The 19,515-nt window shown below is 41.7% G+C and overlaps 1 protein-coding gene across 3 annotated transcripts in view; it reads right to left on the reverse strand.

Moving 5' to 3' along the window:
• il20rb (interleukin 20 receptor subunit beta) overlaps positions 1–19,515 on the reverse strand; it is a 79,110-nt gene that overhangs the window by 15,944 nt on the left and 43,651 nt on the right. For all 3 annotated transcript variants that reach the window (XM_087993846.1, XM_043701798.2, XM_087993847.1), the window contains one exon: positions 7,565–7,688. In XM_087993846.1, the coding sequence (XP_087849972.1) occupies positions 7,565–7,688 (124 nt within the window). The remainder of the gene's footprint in view (positions 1–7,564; positions 7,689–19,515) is intronic.

Below are 19,515 nucleotides of genomic sequence, written 5' to 3' on the forward strand. Positions count from 1 at the left end.
CTTAGCCACTGCTTTTCCCATATACAAGCATGCAACAATATAATTTTTGAGTTGTGATTTCTCACATAAATATTGTGCAGATATTACACTTTTATTCTTTGTGTCTCATGGTTAAAGTTTGTTTTCAGATAAGAGAATCTTCTCAAAACCATCCTTTCCCCTCAACCACTCCCCTGTCTTTTTCTGTTCTCATGCTCCTTCTTTATCTCTATCTTTGCTTACACTCTTCGCTCCAATATGATGAGAATGACCACGTACCATGGCCAGACAATGACATGGAAGTTTCTAGGTCATGGAATGGTGCTACATAAATGCAAGTTCTTTCCACTTGGTTGAGGAGGAATATAGGGTCAGGGGTTAAGGGTGAAGTGTTAGTCAGAGGGTAAATACTTCCTGTCAGAGATTGTTGGAATGGGTCAATATTCAGCTTGCGAGGGTTTTTGAGTGGAGATGTTTATTAGGTTGGGGGCAGTTTGGTGGGAGGAGAAACAGTCATATTCAGTGGATTTCAGTGACTAATCCCAGAGTTAGAACAGATTTTAACCAAAGTAACATTCCAAGGTCCAGAACTACATGTTGAGGAATGTACTGAAGCTTGGTGCAGCTGCCGTCAAGCAGCAGTAGGAAAACACCACCATCTGAGGTCCTCCTGCTGAAGTTAATGGGGATCCGTTCAGTTAGTGGACCTTCTAGTGCCTCAAATGCATGGAAACTTTAGTTTGGTTCAAGTCAGAGATGCCTTTGGTTTGTTTGAATTCAGCCAAACCCCAATGTTTGTTGTTTCCTTGATATGCTTCTATGCAGGAGTGAACAGCATTTGTGACTATATTTATACACACACACACACATTTATATATAGAGAGAGATTTTTATGGATAAAGTTTATTTTTGAAATAAAGAAAAAACATTTCCAGGATGTGTGTCTATGCAAGTCCTGCAAATCTGGCCCAAATCTCTGATCTTGAACACAACGTTGACACAATCAATCTGGCTCCTAGTCAACACCAGTCAGACCACTAGAAGTTTAAATTCCGGACAGTTTAAACTCCAGAAGCATCCACTCCCTCTACCAAGAACACGCAATAGCAGTAAGGTGTGCTATCTACAAGATGCACTTCAGAAATTCACCAAAGACCTTCAGACAGCACCCTCAAAACCCAGGACCAGTTCCATTTCAAAGGACAAGGGCAGCAGATACATAAGAATACCACCACCTACAAGTTCCTCTCCAAGCCACTGACCATCCTGACTTGGAAACAGATCACCATTCCTTCAGTGTCACTGAGTCAAAATCCTGGAAATCCCTCCCTAAAAAGCACTGTGGGTCAACCTACATGATGTGGACTGCAGTGGTTCAAGAAGGCAACTCACCATCACCACCACCACCTTCTCAAGGGACAGGTAGTGAAATGTTGGCAAGTCAGCAATGTCCATGTCCCAAGAGTGTATAAAAAAGAATGACAGCATTTGTGCTCCAGCAGGGCTGTTCATAAGGTGCCGATGTGCAACAGAGACTTCAGTTTGGATTTTACATCCTGGAAACACACAATCTATGTTTCTCTTTTTCTGAACCTGGTGAAATCACAGACTCGCTGTCCACCACCATTCTGGTTAACATTACCCCTTATGATTATGCATTGGTTCTCCTCCACTATCCTAAGTCCTTTTGACCCCTGTGCAATATGAATTGTCCTGCTCTGCTGTCAGTCACTAAGGCTGATCCCTACCTGACTCCAAGTCAAAGAATATCCAATGCTTCGCTCTACTGCTACGAGTCTTCTATTGCCATTGGCTCCCTCAGTGTTTTTTTATATTAAACTGCAGTCAGTGAATGTGTCACTTAGGTTCACCACATAGAAACAACTAGTAACACCCAACTTGAAATCTTACATTTCACAAAGAAACATCCCACCAGTCAATTCTGGATCCAAGTCCGAGGTATGAAAGTATTTCATCAATACATTGTGTAATTTAGCAAGCAAAAGTATTTAAAACTAACCCTGAAGTAAAATGAAACCCAGCAATCTATTGCACGGACAATAGAATGCAGAAAGAAACATGTTCATTCATTCAGCATCTTTCGTAATCACTTTACAGCCAGTAAAGTCCTTTTCGTTCTCAACATACTAGATATTCACCAATCTTCTTTCAACTTCTGTCCAGGCTTTCTTTCAATTTCCGTTTAGCTTGCCTCTGCTCTCTCAACACTTCTGACTGTGTCGAACTTTAACTATCAACTCCACTTACTGGTTCGTAATGTGACATTAATTTAATTTGTCCTGATCAAAGACCCTGCCTCCCTTTGCTGTATCAGGAGATTCAGTAATACCAGCAAAGCTTCTGACTCATTATGACTTCCTCCTTCTTTGTGACTTTCAATATGGACTGTCAGAGGAATTTGGACATTTCTCATGCTCTCTTGACACTGACAGGATATCACTCTAATCTTTAATAGATATGTGAATGCATCTAGGAGAAAGTGAGGACTGCAGATGCTGGAGATCAGAGCTGAAAATGTGTTGCTGGAAAAGCGCAGGTCAGGCAGCATCCAAGCAGCCTTGGATGTGAATGCATCTAGTCTCATTACAATAGCTCCAATAGTCCTCTTTAAATCCTTGACATTTTTCAACATATCCTTCTGCCCAGCACTGAACTAAGTTGGGTAAAATGAAGGTATCAGAGTGCGTTTCACTCCATTCTTACTGAGAAAGTTTACATCAGAGATGTTAAAAATCTAAGGACCATTGCCAGAAACCAAAATATTCAGTAGCCCATAAAGTGTAAACAAACTTCTCGAAACTTCAATAGTTTTGGTACTTGTGCTACTGGGCACAGACTCATCAGTGATCTGCTTGTTACAGATATTGACCAACACAAGGTGCACTCTTTCCTTTCCAAATCTAAGAAATTGAAATGTATCCGGTCCCAGGATGTTCTAAGCATTGAATGAAAGAAACCTTTGTTAGATTACTGCTCATTCTAAGACACAATTGGTAACTTTTCACCAAGTCTTCAATACCTCGATCTAGATTGGATACCAAAAATAGCTTCTTGCTACTGGTTTCATACAGACAATGCCTGGGTGTTTTTGATGAAATCACTCTTTAGTCTTAAACCCACAGGGAATAAACTTGACCTACACTTAGTTTATTTGTGTGTGTGAAATACTCCTGCAGGTTCTCATTATCCCACACGTTAGGTCAATCATTCGTGACATAATTAAGCACTTCACTGAATACCACACCCTGGTGAGTCTCTTCAATGATTTCTCTGGCGCACACTGAAATTTCATTTGTAAACGTAAAGTCACTGACATATTCACAGGAAATCTACAAAGAACATCCATTTTTGTGTGATCTGATGATTTACGAGATCACATTGGATGTTGGTTTTGAGCGTTCACCAACTTTGAGGCCACGTTGCCCCTCGGGATGGAAGACCCTTCTTTGAACCAACAGTGATCAAAGAGGCTTGGTGGTCAGGGAACAAAATGAATTTGATTCTGTGGAAGTATTTAGAATTAGAATGAGAGTTGGAATTAGAATTAGGTTTAAAGTATTTGTGCAATTCCTTAATGCCATTTAAGATCCCCAGCATCTCAACTTTGGAGCAATTTTGCTTGGAGTTTGTTAAAGTGCACATACCATCTTCCAATCTATGAGATAACTCCACACCTAACCCTGTGGTGAGGCACCACAATCTAAAACAAAACATTTTTTTTTAAAAAAAAGGAGTGTAGTGGATCAAACCAACACCACTAGCCCAGTCCTCTCATCGCTTCAGCAAGTGTTTTTTGACTTTCCACAAATCACTCATTCTTTTCAAACATTGGGCAATAGATACAGGGAAGACTATCTGCTAAAGTAAACTAATCTATTTAAAATGGCAGGGGGAGGGGAAACTAACCAGTGACACAGAAGGGAGGGAAACAAGGGCAAAAATAAAGGACAGATGAAGAAATAAGAAAATTGATAGGGAGAGAATTCAAGAACAAGAATCAAACAAGGCCATATTGCAACATAATGCAAACAGAACTAAGAATGTTAAAAAGACAATCCTTAAGGTTTTGTGGATCATTCGCAATATAGTTAATATAATGGAGGTGTGGCTGCTGGATGACCAGGGTGGGAACTGAATATCCAGGGGCATTAAGTTTTTAGAAAGGACAGACAAACAGGCAAAAGAGGTGAGTAGCATTGCTGGTTAATGAGGACATTGATGCTACGGCGAGGAAGACAATAACTCTGTTAGTACAAAGTTAAATATCACACAACACCAGGTTACAGTCCAACAGGTTTAATTGGAAGCACTAGCTTTCGGAGTGCTGCTCCTTCATCAGGTGGTTGTGAAAGCTGGTGCTTCCAATTAAACCTACTGGGCTAAAACCTGGTGTGTGATTTTTAAACTTTGTACTCCCCAGTCCAACACCAGCATCTCCAAATCTGTTAAAATGGAATCTAGTTGGATAGAACTTAAAAAATATTAAGAGGCAGAAAACGATAGTACGGGTTCCATACAGACCCCAAACTGTAGTGGTAATGTTTGGAAGGCATTAAACAAGAAATAAGGGAGGCAAACAATTAAAGTACAGCTGTAATTATGGGCAACTTTAATAAGCAAATGGATTGGGCAAAACAAATCCGTAACGATACTGTTGGAGGCGGAATTCCTGCAGTGTGCTGGAGATGGTTTTTCTGGATTAATATGTTGAGGAATCAGCTAAAGAACACGCCAGCCTAGACTGGGTGTAATAAGAAAGCAATAATTGGGAACTAAACTGTATGAGGCTCTTCGATGAAGAGTGGCCATGACATGATAGAATTCTTCATTAAGGTGGAAAGGGACGCAATCGATTTGGAGGATAGGGCCCTGAATTTAAATAAAGGAAACTATACTGGTATGGGAGACAAGCTAGCTACAATGAATTTGGAAAGTTTCTTTATAAGATATTCTAAAGTACGGTTTTAGATGAGTGCAATAAATCCCGATTTATCAATCATGAGAGAGTTGGAAAGTCAAACGGTAAAGAGGTTAGGAAAAGGTTCTAAAGTGATGTAGATCTGTTATTTAATTGGGCAAGAAGATGGCTGATAGAGGATAATGTGGGATGTGAAAAAAAGTGTACACTTTGGTGGAAAGAGTGGAAAAGCAGAAATACTTTCTAAAAGGTGAGACACTAGTAAATGTTTCACTTCAGGTGGATTAAGAACATAAACGTCCAAGTACGCAAGCAACTACAAAGCCAGATGGTGTATTGATCTAAACCACAAGAAAGTTCAGATATAAGAGTTAGGAAGCTTTCTTGCAATTAGTCAGAGCTTGATTGAACCACACCTGGACTAGTGTGCGCAGTTTTGGTCTCTTTGCTGAAGAAAGAATAGATATTTTCTAATCAACTTATTTATAGGTATCATGACACACCTCTAGAACAGGAGAGACTTGAATCCAGCTCTCATGCTTCAGAGGTTGGGACACTACCACTGGACTCTAAGAGCCATAAAAGGAGGAATAAATATTGTTAATCAATGCATGTAGGTGTGTTATCTCACACACACACACACACACACACACACACCCCCCTGTGGTTCCTAGTTCTGTGTCACGCCACCCTGTATTGTCATCTCCCAGCTCCATCCTTGAACCCTAACACACACAAAATGTTGGAGAAACTCACCAGTTTTGGCAGCATCTGTGGAGAGGACAACAGAGTTAACATTTCAAGTTCCCTTCCAATAAAGAATTAAACTGGAATTGAAATGCTAACTCTAAATCCTTCTCCAAAGATGTTACCAGAGCTATTGAGTTCTCTCCAGATATCTTCAGTGTTGGTTTCAGATTTCCAGCATTTTGCTTTTATATAATGACATATTGCTGGAATAAGTGGGATTTGAACCCAGGCCTTCAAGCCCACAGGTAGGGGCATCAAAATGAGGAGAGACTGAGTAAATCGTGTTCTCTGGAATTTACAAGAACGAGACATTAATACATACTGAACACGTTACAACATCTATTATTATCAGAGGGTTTGACAGGGTGAATATTGACAGTCAGATTCCCCTGTCTTAAGAGTCTAGAGCGAGGGACTGTAGTCCAATGTTACAGAGTCTGTCATTTAAGACTGAGATAAAGAGAAATTCTTTCCCTCAGATGACTGTAAATCTTTGGAATTCTCCACCCAAGAGTTCATGGATGCTCTGCCATTGAATTTAGTCAAGACTAACATTGACAGATTGTTAGGAACTAAGGGAAACAAAAGTGGGAGACAGCAGGAAGGTGGAACTGATAAAAAACATTCGGCCATGATCTTACTGAATTTTGGAGCAGGTTCATTGGACTCTGACCTGCTCCAGCTCCTATTACTTGTTAAGTGATGGTTACAATAGAGGGAAAACAGGACAGCCAATGTGCACAAAGTAAGGTCCAACAAACAGCAATAGGTAAATTGCTCATCATATGGTATGACAAACACAGATGAAAGGACAAATATTAGTCAAGGTTCCAAGAGTGAGTACAAATTCCAATCAAAAGACTTGGGTCCATAATCTAAACTGCACTCCAATCCATTTATGAAGGAAATGCCGCAATCAGAGGCATTGTCTTTGGAAATGATGTTAAACTAAGAAACCAATGGCCAATTCCAATGGATGTAAAAGGTTGCATGGCACTAGTTTGAAGTCAAACTTGGTATATTTCAATGAATATCACTAGAACAGGATTACATCAACCATCACATTGCCATCTGTGGGATTTTATTGTGTGCACATTGGTTGCTGCATTTCTTCTTTTACAACCATATATCATTTGCTGTTAATAGGGTTTCCAACTGTGACCATGAGTGTATCCCTCGAGGTTTTGTCACATGACTTGGCCAATTAGTAGGCTAACACATCCATCCTTGTGGTTTAATGACTTTCAATACAAACTGGAAATGAAAAATACTCATTACCCTGTTGGACGATGGTGAAATGCCAGCCACCCATTTTCAATAATGGTGAGGAGAGATGTTCAAAGGAGGATACATAAAGAAATGCAATCCTTTATAATGTCCCTGTGACTTTTCTCCAGTGTTACACACAGCAGTGTGCTGGAAGTTGATCTTCAGTTCCTGGAGACTCCAGACTAGATTAGACTACTTACAGTGTGGAAACAGGCCCTTTGGCCCAACAAGTCCACACCGACCAACTGAAACGCAACCCACCCATACCCCTACATTTACCCCTTACCTAACACTACGGGCAATTTAGCGTGGCCAATTCACCTGACCTGCACATCTTTGGACTGTGGGAGGAAACCGGAGCACCCGGAGGAAACCCACGCAGACACGGGGAGAACGTGCAAACTCCACACAGTCAGTCGCCTGAGGCGGGAACTGAACCCGGGTCTCTGACGCTGTGAGGCAGCAGTGCTAACCACTGTGCCACCGTGCCGCCCAACCGTGGAGGATTGGCAACTCTTTCTGTCACAAGCATCCAAGTCAATGCAAGTCCTTTAATTCTGTAAATGCTAAAAGGGATAACTCAGGGACCTTTCACACAATCATGCAATCATTTGGTATCGTACGTACCCTTGAAACTTTACTGAGTAACTGATCTCTCCCACAGGAACTCTCACAGGGCTCCACCTCAGGATGTGCCTCATGTTGGTCGAATTTACAAACACGTTCTTGGGTTTTGGCAGTTTTTCAAGGCCTACAGGTTCAAGAGGCAAGTAATCAAATCCACTTGAAACACACACAAAACATGCAGATTATAATGTTAATGAAAATTTGTAACCATATCCCTTCGTACATTTGTCGAGGGGGTGAAGGGATCCTAACATGTAAAGACTGGCTGGAAATTGTTCCCATGTGCTATTCGAGATTTGGACATTGTATCTGCAACTGTTAGTGAACATGAACTCTGCACCTGGTTCCACATGGGGGCTAAGTGGCAGTATCACATTGCTAAACGGGATAGATTTCAAATAGATCCAGCAATCCAAGACTGGGCATGCATGAGGCATCGTGGGCCATAAGCAGCAGAATTGTACTCCAGTACAATCTATAACCTCATGGCTCAGCATATCTCCCTGCTCAACTGTTACTGCCAAACTGGGTACAAATGTTGGTTCATTGAAGAGCACACAAGGGCAAGCCAGGAGTTACACCAGGCATACCTAACACTGAAGAGGAGAAAGTGAGGACTGCAGATGCTGGAGATCAGAGCTGAAAATGTGTTGCTGGAAAAGCGCAGCAGGTCAGGCAGCATCCAGGGAACAGGAGAATCGACGTTTCGGGCATAAGCCCTTCTTCAGGAATGAGGAAAGTTTGTCCAGCAGGCTAAGATAAAAGGTAGGGAGGAGGGACTTGGGGGAGGGGCGTCGGAAATGTGATAGGTGGAAAGAGGTCAAGGTGAGGGAGATAGGTCAGACTGGGGTGGGGGCGGAGAGGTCAGGAAGAAGATTGCAGGTTAGGAAGGCGGTGCTGAATTTGATGGATTTGACTGAGACAAGGTGGGGGGAGGGGGAACTCCTCCATCGCCAGACCACAACAACACGACGGTTGGAGGAAGAGCACCTCATCTTCCGCCTAGGAACCCTCCAACCACAAGGGATGAACTCTGATTTCACCAGTTTCCTCATTTCCCCTCCCCCCACCTTGTCTCAGTCAAATCCATCGAATTCAGCACCGCCTTCCTAACCTGCAATCTTCTTCCTGACCTCTCCACCCCCACCCCAGTCTGACCTATCACCCTCACCTTGACCTCTTTCCACCGATCACATTTCCGACACCCCTCCCCCAAGTCCCTCCTCCCTACCTTTTATCTTAGCCTGCTGGGCACATTTTCCTCATTCCTGAAGAAGGGCTTATGCCCGAAACGTCGATTCTCCTGTTCCCTGGATGCTGCCTGACCTGCTGCGCTTTTCCAGCAACACATTTTCATACCTAACACTGAAGTCGAGTGTGGGGTGCTGGAAAAGCACAGCAGGTCAGGCAGCATCCGAGGAGCAGGAGACTCGATGTTTCGGGCAAAAGGCCCTTCATCACCCCACTCTTGACTCTAATCTCCAGCATCTGCAGTCCTCACTTTTGCCATAACCAACAGTGAAGCTAATACATAGAACCACTTGCATGCCAAAAATCAGAAGCAGCATGCATTAGACAGGGCTAAGTGATCCCACAACCAATTAATCAGAGTTAGGCTCTGCAGTCTTGCAACTCTCCAAGACTCATTAACAGTTTCAAAGCCATGATCTTTATAACCTTGAAAAACAAAGGCAGCAGGTCCATGGGAACAGTAACAACTTCAAGCAATCCTCCAAGTCACACTGTTTTGCTTTGAAATTATATTACTCTTCCTTTATTGCCATTCAGTCAAAATCCTGTAACTCCTACTCCATGATACAGTGCAACAGACTTGTGATGAAAGTTACAGATCATGGTATAAAAGGGACAATAGCAACTTGGATACATATTTATTGAGTGATAGGAAACTGAGAATAATGGTCAATGGATTTTATTTTATTGGGTTGGAAGGGGCTTGGAGTTCCCCAGGACCTTTGCTTTATATTAATGATCCGGGCTTTGGTGCGGAGAGGATATTAACTTGGAAGAAATGTAAAATATGAGGAGGACAGAATGAAACACCACAAGTTGAAAAGCAGAAAAGTAGGAGTGGACGCATTGACTGCGGATGAGCAGAGAAGTATGAGATAGGATAAATAGACAAAGTTTTTTTCCTGGGGTTGGGGAGTCCAGAACTAGAGGGCATAGGTTTAGGGTGAGAGGGGAAAGATATAAAAGAGACCTAAGGGGCAACCTTTTCACACACAGGGTGGTATGTGTATGGAATGAGCTGCCAGAGGGAGTGGTGGAGGCTGGTACAATTGCAACATTTAAGAGGCATTTGGATGGGTATATGAATAGGAAGGGTTTGGAGGGATAAGGGCCGGGTGCTGGCAGGTGGAACTAGATTGGGTTGGGATATCTGGTCGGCATGGACAGTTTGGACCAAAGGGTTTGTTTCCATGCTGTACATCTCTATGACTCTAGGTGATGCACTTTGGTCAGAAGAACATTGAAAGACTGTATGAAATAAGGGGTACAACTCTAAAGGGGATGCAGGAGCAGAGCGACCTGGGTGTTTATTTGCAGTGAAGGTAACAGTTGGAGAGAGGAGTTAGAATCATAGGTCATAGCCACAAACAACTACAGTACAGAAAAAGGCCATTCAGCCCAAGGAGTCCACGCCAATTAAAAACAACCAGCTAACTATTGTATAGCTATTTTCCAGCATTTGACCCATAGCCTTCGATACCGCTTTACCGCTTGTGTATCTGTGAATTATTTAATTGTTATGAGAGCTTCTGCTTCTATTACCCTCAAAGACAGTGAGTTTCCATTTCCCATCATACTCTGGGGGGAAAAAAAATTCCTCACATCCTCCCTAAACATCCTACCCCTTACCTTAATCTGTGCCCCTTAGTCATTGAGCCTCTGTCAAAGAGAAGCGTTTCTTCCTTCTACTCGGTGTATAAATTTACACATCTCAATCATGTCACCTCTTCAGTCTCCTGGAAAACAACCCCAGCCTATCCAATCCCATGTTGTAACAAACTCTCCAGTCTAGGTAATATCCTGGTAAACCCACTCTGCACCCTCCACAGTGCTATCACATTCTTCCTATCATGTGGATTCCAGAGGTGCATACAATCCTTTAGATCTGTGGCCTAATCAACTTTTTTATTATAGTTCCAGTACAACCTCATTGACCTTACTCCATGCCTTGGCTAATAAAGGCAGATATACCAGGTGACATCTTAACCGCTTTATCCTCTTGTGTCTACAACTTAAAGTCCCTCTGTTCCTTGGTACTTCCCAGGCTCCTACCGTTCATCATGCATTCCCTTGTCGTGACTTAAGGAGAAAGTGAGGTCTGCAGATGCTGGAGATCAGAGCTGAAAATGTGTTGCTGGAAAAGCGCTGAAGAAGGGCTTATGCCCGAAACATCGATCCTCCTGTTCCCTGGATGCTGCCTGACCTGCTGCGCTTTTCCAGCAACACATTTTCAGCTTGTCGTGACTTAATAAAGCGTACAGTATTCTCAGCGGTATTAATATGGGGAAAGATCAATAAGATGATATTGAACTTATAGAAGACAAGTGTTAGACACCAGCTGGAGGAATGTGTGCAGTTCCAGACACCACTTTACGCAAAAGTGTGGATGCACTGTACAGTGTGCAGGAGTGATTTTCAAGAATCATTCCATGGATAAGAAACTTCAGTTATAAGGATAGATTAATGAATTTGGGATTATCCTCCTTGGACAGAGGAAGGTTAAGAGGAGATCTGATAGAGGTTTTCAAGTTGTTGTTGAGGAGCAAAGAACATGAAGCATGAGATGGCTGTGGTTGTAAAAGGGAGCAAGGGAAGCCCCAGTAAGCTGCCAAGGTTCCGTTTGATCTTGCAACCTGCATTTTACGATACAGTAAAATACTAACATGACGCGTGTTGTATGGATGGATCGGTAGGAACAATTGCCTTCAGGCTTATGGTTCCCAACACTCTCCATCACTGACATATTCATTTGCTCAAGTCTGGCACTACTGATAGAGATTGATAGCTATGATTAGTCAACCACTTCATTATTGCAGTATCATGTGACTACCAGGATAATAGCAGGCACCCTGGTCTTCTTTTCATCTCACAATTCCAATGGTCCTATGTCCTTAAATTGCTATTTCTAAGGCCAGGCCCAATAGTTTCGGGACCTTCATGGATAATTTATCAATAAATTAGTGTTTAGTTAATCAATTAGATATAAGGGAGTAAATTTAAGATTAAATAAAGAGGGAGATTTGTAATTAAATGATTCCTGATATTTCTTTAAATTAACATCAGGGACATACAGATAATAAGAGTTAAGTTAAACCTTTATATTATGTAACATATAAAATAAAGTGACATGAGTATAAAGGAAGGAGCTGATTGACAGAAACAGTAAAAAAGTGATAGTAGGAACAGGAGTAGGCCATTCGAGCCTACTCTTCATTTTAATACGATCATCCAACTCAGTACACTGTTTTCCATTTCATCACACGACCTTTGATCCTTGAGTCATAAGAGCAATCTCTCTTGAAAATATTCAATGTTTTGGCTTCAACTGCTGCCCATGATAGAGAATTCCATAGACTTATCATTCTCTAGGTGAAGGAATTCACCTGATCTCAGTCCTAAAAGACTTACTCTGTATCCTTAGACTGTGACCTCTTGGTTTGGACTTTGACCATTGTTCCTTCTTTCTTATTGTTACACTGTCTAATTCTATTAGAATTTGAGAGGTTTTGATGAGATTCACCCTCCTTATTCTCCAAAGCTCCAGTGAATATAGTACTAGCCAGTCTCTCTTCATCCTGCAGTCCTACCATCCCAGGAATCAGTCTGGTAAATGCGTACTGCTCGCCCTCCCTAGTCAGAACATCTGTCCTCAGATAAGGAGACCAAAACTACACACAATACTCCAGGCGTGGCCCTGTAAAATTGCAGGAAGACATCCCTGCTCTTGTTCTCAAATCGTCTCACCATGAAGGCCAAGATACCATTTGCCTTCTTCACTATCTGCTGCACGTGGTGTTTGAGTGTTGGGTTTATTTCTCATAACCTAGTAAATAGTCTCGTAAACAGAAGCATAACAGTGCACATCAGTGTCTTGGAATGCTATTCCTATTACATGAGGCAATTTCAGGATGCTTTCCATTTCCTAAAAGAAGCACGTGAGGATGAGCCACCAGCTGAAGGAGCTCGAGCTCTGGATTTCAGAATTTCAATAGAAGCTGGTATCACTGCAGTATATCCATGCATAAAAGGTTTGCATACATGGCCACCACACAGTTGAAGTGCAGGCAGACAGAGGCAGAATGGGTGAGCACGGGCAGCTAAGGAGGACAGATGGGTAGTACAAGAGTGCCCTGACTGCATCTCAATCTCAAAATGGAATACTGGGGGCAGGAAGTGGGGCATCGATTTCCACTCAGAAATCCACAATCCACAAAAGGCCCTGACCTAGCTGACCCGTCATTTCAGCCTGTTACTGCCCCACTGCAGTTATACCTTCCCGCTTGACTGTGTTTTCTCTCCCTTCATCCAGACTCTTTCTAACTATATTCTCGATTTCTCTGCATCAGGTTCACAATGTATAGTTTCCTGGCCTTGGCCATGTCCTCTTCATCACGGCCTATACGTCCATCTCCAATCTGGATGATCTGAAGGCTCTCCATTTCTTCCTTGAAAGGACAGCCGAACAGTCTCTATCCATTAGCACCATCCTCCTTCACATAACTTTAAAAAAATATTCCTCCAAATTAAAGGTGGTGATTTGGCCACCAGTTAGGTCTTCCTCTCTGTGGGGTATGTGGAACGTTCCTTTTTCCACAATTCTTTCTCCAGTAAATTGATGATGTCGTCAGTGAAATTTGAAAAATTAATCAATTTTAATTCTAATTTTCATCCTTCTCTCTCTTTACTTCATCCATCTCTGACTTCTCCCTTCCCTTTCTTCACTTCTCTGTTGCCATTCCTGAGAATAGACTGTCCACCAATATCCATCGGAGGCCTATCAAATCCCAGTTACCTTGACTACATTTCCTCACACCCTGCTTCCTGCAAGATTCTATTCCATTTCCTGTTGCACCTATTCCAGTGACACCACATTCCAAAGGGCACTTTATGATAAGTCTTCATTTTTCCTCAACCAAGGATTTCCTCCTACTGTGGCAGGGCCCTCAGCCATATGCAACCCATTTCCTGCACTTTTGCCCCTTCCCTTCCTATCTCTCCTAGAACAAAATGATTGGGCTCCCCCCCCACCCTCACTTTCCACCCCAATAGCCGTTGCATTCAAAGGTTCATCCTTTGGCCTTCCTGGCACCTCCAGCAAGATACCACGACCAAACAAATTTTCTCTTCTCCTCCCCTGTCATCATTCTGCAGAGTCCATTGCCTCTATGACACTCTGGTCCACTCCTTTGTCATTCCCCTCACTTCTTCAATATATCATTTTACCTTCTAATGCAAATGCAGAAGGTGTGACACCTTTACCTCCTCCCTCTTCATCCAAGGCCACAAACACACCTTCCAGGTGAAGCAGTGATTTTCTTGTACTGATGTCTCCTTTTCAGTGTCAAGACCCAATGCAAACTGGGTGACCATTTTGGAGAACATCTAGCTCTGGCCACAAGCATGACTCTAACCTTCCAGCTTCTGGCCATTTCAATACACCATCTTGCGCACACACTGACATTCCTGTCCTGCATCTGCTGCAGTGTTCCAGTGAAGCCCAGTACAAGTGGAGGAAAGCATCTCACTTTCTGCTTCAGCATATCACAGCCTTCAGGACTCAACATTGAGTTCAACAACTTCAGACCACGAATACTCTCCTCAATTTTGGATTACTTCCCCTTGCCCACCATTCCATGCTGTCTTGCAATAGATTTAACCCTTCCTTTTAACAGCTACCATTAACAACTACTGTTAACACCTACTCTTCACCATATCCTTTCTTACTCCCAATAGCACTCCCCTTGACTCTTACTCTGGGCACTTCCACCATTTGTTCCGCTTGCTCCTCTTCCCCCAACAGCATAAAAAACACCACTTTTTCAGCTCCATTCGCTTGCCAATAAGAGTCATATTGGATTCAAAATGTTAATTCTGTTTCTCTCTCCACAGATGCTGCTAGATCTGCTGAGTTTCTCCAACAACTTTTGTTTCTTTTATTTGAGAAAAGAGTAGAACTGGATATTAAATAGTCCTGGATCCAAGGGTACCAGAAGAGAAGATCTGGGTGCAATTAAGGATAAATTAGTGTTGGATATCTTGAGTTCCCAAGTCCAGAATCTATTTAATTAGAACTGAAAAACCATTGAGGTACCACTACATGGTTGGGTATATTCCACAGGCCATCAACCTGTGGGCAAGAGATATTGAAGTACATTTGTAGGGCATTTACAGAATTGCATAGAAATATAGAGTATTGTGTTGGGTGGCTGTAGTTGTCTAAGATAGATAATAATAATAATAATAATAATAATAATAATAATAATAATAACAACAACAATAATAATGAGAAAGACAGCAGCTTTTCTGAAGCATGTTCAGAACTTTTTACATCAGTAGCTCCCAACTCAACAAGGAGGAAGGCTAAACTGGATCTGGTTCTGGATAGTGAGTTTGGTCTAGTGTTAGAAATCTATTAAATCAGCTTTCTTTTTCGGTTCTGACTACACATGCACTAACCTTTGTAATTTTCCTACAGTGTGATAAGTTATTGCAGGCCTTTTGGAAATCAATTGTTTTGAGGTCTAGTGTTCTCTACTACCTCTTTTTACCTTCTTTCCAGCTTTCTTTGTATGAGTGAGAGAATACCATTTGGACATTAGATTTTACCTTCTTTCAGCTTTGCCAGTTTGTCAATTCTTTCCTCCCATTTTTTCAAAGATATTATGAATGTTTGTTTTAAGATCATCCTCTCGTGAAGTGTCTATTTCTTCATCTTCCTTCTCAGAAACTGAGGTCAACTAGTTACTCAAGATTTCTGTCTTTTCTCTATCCTTACTTTGATTTTCCTTTTAACACTTTAAACACTGAGTATTTCCTTTAACTTCCTAGATAATTTGATTTCTTAATCCCTCTTTGCCTTTTTGATTGTTTTAGAGTCCTCTGTATTCCTTTTAACTCTCCTTCCTGTTGCTACCCAAATGCTTCTTTTATGCCAAATAAAAACTGAAAGAATTTCAAATGCTGTAAGTCAGAAACAATAGAAAAAGAGAGACTGCTGGAAAAGCTCAGCAGGTCTAGCAGCTGCTGTGGACAGAAATCAGAGTTAACGTTTTGGCTGAGTATCCCTTCTTCAGAACAGTCCTGAGGAAGGGTCACTCAACCTGAAACATCGAACATAGAGAAGTACAGCACAGAACAGGCCTACGGCCTACGACGCTGTGCAGACTGAAACTTTAACTCTGATTTGTCTCCACATTAGCTGCTAGACCTGCTGAGCTTTCCCAGCAGTCTCTATTTTTGTTTCACTTTTTACATGTCTTTCTCTTTAGATTCAATATTTTCATTAATCATTTATCCAAAGGGCCCCAATATTTATTTGATTCTATAATTTCTCCTTATTAATATAATGTTTCTCTTCTATTCTATTAATGATCCCTTTTAAATATTTACCTAATGCGTTGTTTTTCCAAGATTTTCTCATTTACCTTCTTAAGATGCTCAAAATTTGCTGTTTTCCTGTCTATTACCCTCATTTTATTCCAACCTGCATCACTCTTGGCCCGAATCTTCCGATTTCTGATGTTGTTATAGTTTCAAACCAAAACATTTTGCAGTCTCACTTCTTCTACCTGTTCTAACTCATTACCCATAACAAGACCTAGCAGTGTTTCTTTTCTTGTTGACTTATCACATATTAGGTAAGAGGAGTCCTGAATGCTCTTTAAAAATAATCCTTTAAATGCTATATCAGCAGTACTCAGTTGCCACTCCTGTGTTCTGTGAAATCGTGCTTTAACCAGCTCTAGTATACGCAGATCCTCTCTACAAATTATTGTCTCCAGTTATAGAGTCATACAGCATGGAAACAGAGCCTTTGGTCCAATTTGTCCCTGGTAACCAGAGATCTCAATCTGACATTGTCCCATTTGCCAGCGTTTGGCCAATATTCCTCTAAATGCTTTCTATTCATGTACCCATCCAGATCCTATTAAATGTTGTAATGATACCCTCCTCCACCATGTGTGTTATTTTAAAGATTGCATATCAAGCAAGGCCAACTTTCATTCCATGCTCTATTTGATCTCTGGTCATACACGTTACTCTTATACTCTCCTTTAGTTATTTTCACGGATTCTTTGTCTTGTTAGATTTCAATATTTCTTAAATTTCTCTATCCCACTCGTATCCCCCTCCTCCCCCATTATTATTTGGGAATCTTAATTACAGCTCCAGTTATTCTTTCCGCAAGGACCTAGATTCCAACGTGGAACTGATGGAAAGCTCTTCCCAGTGATATAGCTTCTCCTTGTTCCCAGTACTACAGCCAATGTCCCATAAATATAGAATTGCTCTCCCCACATCAGTCCTTTAGCTATGTGTTTACCAATTTAGCAATAACTCCTGGTGGTGAAGAGGTCCTTTTAAGAGACTAATCATATTGTATCATTAGTTCTTAAATAGAGAAGGTGGAGTCACAGGTAGACAGGACAGTGAAGGCGGCATTTGGAACGCTTGCCTTAATTGGTCAGTGCATAGAACATAGGAGTTGGGATGTCACATTGCAGCTGTACAGGACATTGGTTAGGCCACTTTTGGAATACTGCATTCAGTTCTGGTCTCCCAGCTATAGGAAAGATGTTGTGAAATTTGAAAGGGTGCAGAAAAGATTTACAAGAACATTGCCAGGGTTGGAGGGTTTGAGTCATATGGAGAATAGGCTGGCACTGTTTTCCCTGGAGCTTTGAAGGTTAAGGGGTGACTTTATAGAAGTTTATAAAATCAAAGGAGGCTTGGATAGAGTAAATAGCCAAGATCTTTCCCCTAGGGTAGATGAATCCAAAACCAGGAGGGCATAGGTTTAACGTGGGAGGGGAAATTTATTTCATAGTAATAGAAGCAGGAGTAAGCCATTTGGCCCATCGAGCCTGCTCCGCCATTTAGATCATGACTGATCTAAAAGGGATCTAATGGGCACCTTTTTCACATAGAGGGTGGTGCATATATGGAATAAGCTGCCAGAGGAAGTGGTGGAGGCTGGTACAATTGCAACATTTAAAAGGCATCTGGATGGGTATATGAATAGGAAGGCAAAATGTTCACGACTTAGTATTGGGAAGAATCATTTAAATAGAACCTTTAAATAGCACAATGCCATGTCCAAAATTAAAATGGTTTTGACTTGTTAAGATTTTCTGTTTAGGATGTTATGTTACTTCATCAATGAGAAGGGGTTAAGATTATATTTAGCATAAAACAAACTGCATGACTGTTTTAACAATGCTTTCGGGAGGCTTATGGAAATTTTAAGTTGGTCTAATTTCTAAGTACTGCACAACCACTAGTTCCATTTCCAAAGAATAAACATGGTCACATGAATATTCTTGGTTCTATTTCTAATACATTGCCCATAGCTTCGTGCAAGAGAATAGGAATCTATTTAATGCATGTTAATGGATGGAGCTCTGAAGAAGTCTATATATGCTGTTAAATAGATAAATAATAGAGAGATAGATAAATAAATAAACAGAATAGGGAGTCCGCGTTACTGGAAAGGGACAAGTCTCAAGAGGATAGAGAAACAGAGGGATCTTAGAGTGTAAATATATCAATCACAAAAAGTTATGTTGCTGATTAGCAAGGCCATTTAAAAGAAAAACAAGCCAAGTACAAGGCTTCATTTTGTGGGAGTGAATTGAAAAGGACTCAAGAATTAAGAACAGGAATAGGCCATCCACCCTCTTGGGGCTTGCCCTGTTAAGCAAAAAAAAAAATCCTGGCTGATCTGATTACCCCACTTTCCTGCCGACCCCAATGGTTTTTTTCTTCCATAGCGTTTCAAGAATCTTTCTCCCACTGCCCGAAAATTATTCAGAGTATTGGATCCCGCTGTCTTTCCAGGAAGACAAACTCACAATCCGCCATCAGAAGATACGTCTCCTCATCTCTGTCTTAAACGGGTGACCACTTATTTTAAACCAGGGCTCATTAGTTCTAGATTGCCCCACAACAGGAAACTTTTACTCCACATCCACCCTCTTGAGACCCCTGAGGATCTTGTATTTAGATTAGATTAGATTACTTACAGTGTGGAAACAGGCCCTTCGGCCCAACAAGTCCACACCGACCCGCCGAAGCGCAACCCCCCCCATTCCCCTACATTTACCCCTTTTACCTAACACTACGGGCAATTTAGCATGGCCAATTCACCTGACCTGCACATCTTTGGACTGTGGGAGGAAACCGGAGCACCCAGAGGAAACCCACGCAGACACAGGGAGAACGTGCAAACTCCACACAGTCAGCCGCCTGAGTCAGGAAATGAACCCGGGTCTCTGGCACTGTGAGGCAGCAGTGCTAACCACTGTGCCACCGTGCCACCCAGAATGTTTCATTCAAATTGCCTGGAGGACTGTGTAGCGTGGATCTTGCAACTTCTCCTGGGATTCAGACTGATTTCTAGATTTCTTATAGTTATTACATTTCAGTAGCAGGAGATTTTTATTTTGATTCATTTTTAGTTATTTTATACATGAACAAGATAGGTTTAGAGGGATATTGGGACTGGTTTAGTTTAAGAATATGATCAGCATGGACCGGTTGGACTGAAAGGTCTGGTTCTGTACTCTATGACTCCGCCCTCTTGGACTCCAGCGGATACAAACCAACCCTGTCCAACCTTTCCTCATAAGACAGCCTGCCCATTCCAGGTCTTAGTCTAGTAAACATTCTTCGGACTATTCACAATGCATGTACATTCAAGG

Source organism: Chiloscyllium plagiosum, unplaced genomic scaffold (assembly GCF_037043375.1).
Source record: "Chiloscyllium plagiosum isolate Xiang-an unplaced genomic scaffold, Cpla_swu_hap1 HiC_scaffold_13, whole genome shotgun sequence".
Lineage (NCBI taxonomy): Eukaryota > Metazoa > Chordata > Chondrichthyes > Orectolobiformes > Hemiscylliidae > Chiloscyllium > Chiloscyllium plagiosum.